The 2,500-nt window shown below is 50.0% G+C and overlaps 1 protein-coding gene across 1 annotated transcript in view; it reads right to left on the reverse strand.

The window, feature by feature from the left end:
* nfasca (neurofascin homolog (chicken) a) overlaps window positions 1-2,500 on the reverse strand; it is a gene marked incomplete at its 3' end in the record, with an annotated part of 46,592 nt that overhangs the window by 35,401 nt on the left and 8,691 nt on the right. The window contains 3 exon segments of the mRNA XM_084445971.1: window positions 1,341-1,472; window positions 1,595-1,779; window positions 2,106-2,217. Coding sequence (XP_084302097.1) covers window positions 1,341-1,472; window positions 1,595-1,779; window positions 2,106-2,217 — 429 coding nt within the window.

The following is a 2,500-nucleotide window of genomic DNA, read 5'->3' on the forward strand; positions in this document are numbered from 1 at the left end:
TTCTGGTGTCATGTCAGAGTGCTCTGAGGTTCTGATGTCATGTCAGAGTGCTCTGAGGTTCTGGTGTCATGTTAGAGTGCTCTGATGTTCTGGTGTCATGTTAGAGTGCTCTAAGGTTCTGGTGTCATGTTAGCTCTGAGGTTCTGGTGTCATGTTAGAGTGCTCTGAGGTTCTGGTGTCATGTCAGAGTGCTCTGAGGTTCTGGTGTCATGTTAGCTCTGAGGTTCTGATGTCATGTTAGAATGCTCTGAGGTTCTGGTGTCATCTTAGCTCTGAGGTTCTGGTGTCATGTTAGAGTGCTCTGAGGTTCTGGTGTCATGTTAGAGAACTCTGAGGTTCTGGTGTCATGTTAGCTCTGAGGTTCTGGTGTCATGTTAGAGTGCTCTGAGGTTCTGGTGTCATGTTAGAGTGCTCTGAGGTTCTGGTGTCATGTAAGAGTGCTCTGAGGTTCTGGTGTGTCATGTTAGAATGCTCTGAGGTTCTGGTGTCATGTTAGAGTGCTCTGAGGTTCTGGTGTCATGTTAGAATGCTCTGAGGTTCTGGTGTCATGTTAGCTCTGAGGTTCTGGTGTCATGTTAAAGTGCTCTGAGGTTCTGGTGTCATGTTAGAGTGCTCTGAGGTTCTGGTGTGTCATGTTAGAGTGCTCTGAGGTTCTGGTGTCATGTTAGAGAACTCTGAGGTTCTGGTGTCATGTTAGAGAACTCTGAGGTTCTGGTGTCATGTTAGCTCTGAGGTTCTGGTGTCATGTTAGAGTGCTCTAAGGTTCTGGTGTCATGTTAGAATGCTCTGAGGTTCTGGTGTCATGTTAGAGTGCTCTGAGGTTCTGGTGTCATGTTAGAGTGCTCTGAGGTTCTGGTGTCATGTTAGAATGCTCTGAGGTTCTGGTGTCATGTTAGCTCTGAGGTTCTGGTGTCATGTTAGAGAGCTCTGAGGTTCTGGTGTCATGTTAGAATGCTCTGAGGTTCTGGTGTCATGTTAGCTCTGAGGTTCTGGTGTCATGTTAGAGTGCTCTGAGGTTCTGGTGTCATGTTAGAAGGTTCTGGTGTCATGTTAGAGTGCTCTGAGGTTCTGGTGTCATGTTAGAATGCTCTGAGGTTCTGGTGTCATGTTAGAATGCTCTAAGGTTCTGGTGTCATGTTAGAATGCTCTGAGGTTCTGGTGTCATGTTAGAGTGCTCTGAGGTTCTGGTGTCATGTTAGAGAGCTCTGAGGTTCTGGTGTCATGTTAGAGTGCTCTGAGGTTCTGGTGTCATGTTAGAGTGCTCTGAGGTTCTGGTGTCATGTTAGAGTGCTCTGAGGTTCTGGTGTCATGTTAGAGTGCTCTGAGAGAGGTTCCTGTACTTTCTATGGGTTCCCCGTTGATCAGCCATTGGATGTGGGGTTTGGGGTTTCCATTGGCCCGACACACCAGGCGCCCGTTCTCTTCGGGGGCTAGCACCAGATTGGACGGCTTGTCCAGCCAATAGGGCGCGGCTGTCGGACACAGAATACCGATTGGTCAGATCGACCCCTTGATAAAGAGTCTCTAAACAGCGGCGGTTAAAATCTTCAAAGACAAGAACTACAACACCCACGGCCCGACCCTCTCTCCTGACCTTTGACCTGGACGTAGATGGAGTGGCGTATGCTGCCTATCTTGTTGTTGGCCATGCACACGTACTCTCCGGCGTCCTCCTCGGACACGCTGATGATGTGCAGCGTCTTGTTGTGGTTCTCCAGCTTGACCTTTTGGGTGGACAGCTCGCCCCCCCTCTTGAACCACTTGATGCTGGGGGTCGGGCTGGGGTGGTGGGGGGGAGGGGTGAGGGGTGGGGGGGGCGAGGGGTGGGGGGGGCGAGGGGGGAGGGGGGGTAAGGTGAGTAAAGTCGTAGTTAGTATAACCATGGTAACACCTGCAGGAATGTTTGGAGGACAGATTGCGGGTACGGGTGTGTGTGCACTGTATGCGTGTGTGTGTGCGTGTGTGTGTGTGTGTGTTTAGGTTTGCATGTATGTGTGTGTACATCAGTGTCTGTGTGTGTGTGTGCGTCTGCCTGTATGTGTGTGTGTACATCAGTGTCTGTGTGAGTGTGTGTGTGTGTGTGTGTGTGTGTGTACATCACTCACTATCCAGCAACAATACACTCTATGAGCAGCTCTCCTCCACGAAGCACCATCTTGGAGCTGTCCAGCCCTCTGGGTGAGAGGAAGGTAGGCATCGTCTCTGCTATCTTACGGCCTGACGAGAAGAAACACACACACACACACACACGCACACACACACACACGCACACACACAGCCAGGAAACCACACAAATCGGTTTAGAACATGACTAACTTTCCCGCCAGGAATTGTGACGAACAGGTTCCTGAGGAGAAAAAACAAAAGCGCCCCTATCTGAATGAATCTGTTCCTGTGCGTTTGAGTCTGCCAAGCAAACGGATTAAAACCACTAATCTGTAATATCTGCAGAAAAGTCCCCCATCGTTCTAGATGAATCACCCCTCTCTATCGCTTCGGC

The sequence above is a fragment of the Borostomias antarcticus genome (genome assembly GCF_949987555.1).
Source record: "Borostomias antarcticus genome assembly, chromosome: 11".
Classification (NCBI taxonomy): Eukaryota; Metazoa; Chordata; class Actinopteri; order Stomiiformes; family Stomiidae; genus Borostomias; species Borostomias antarcticus.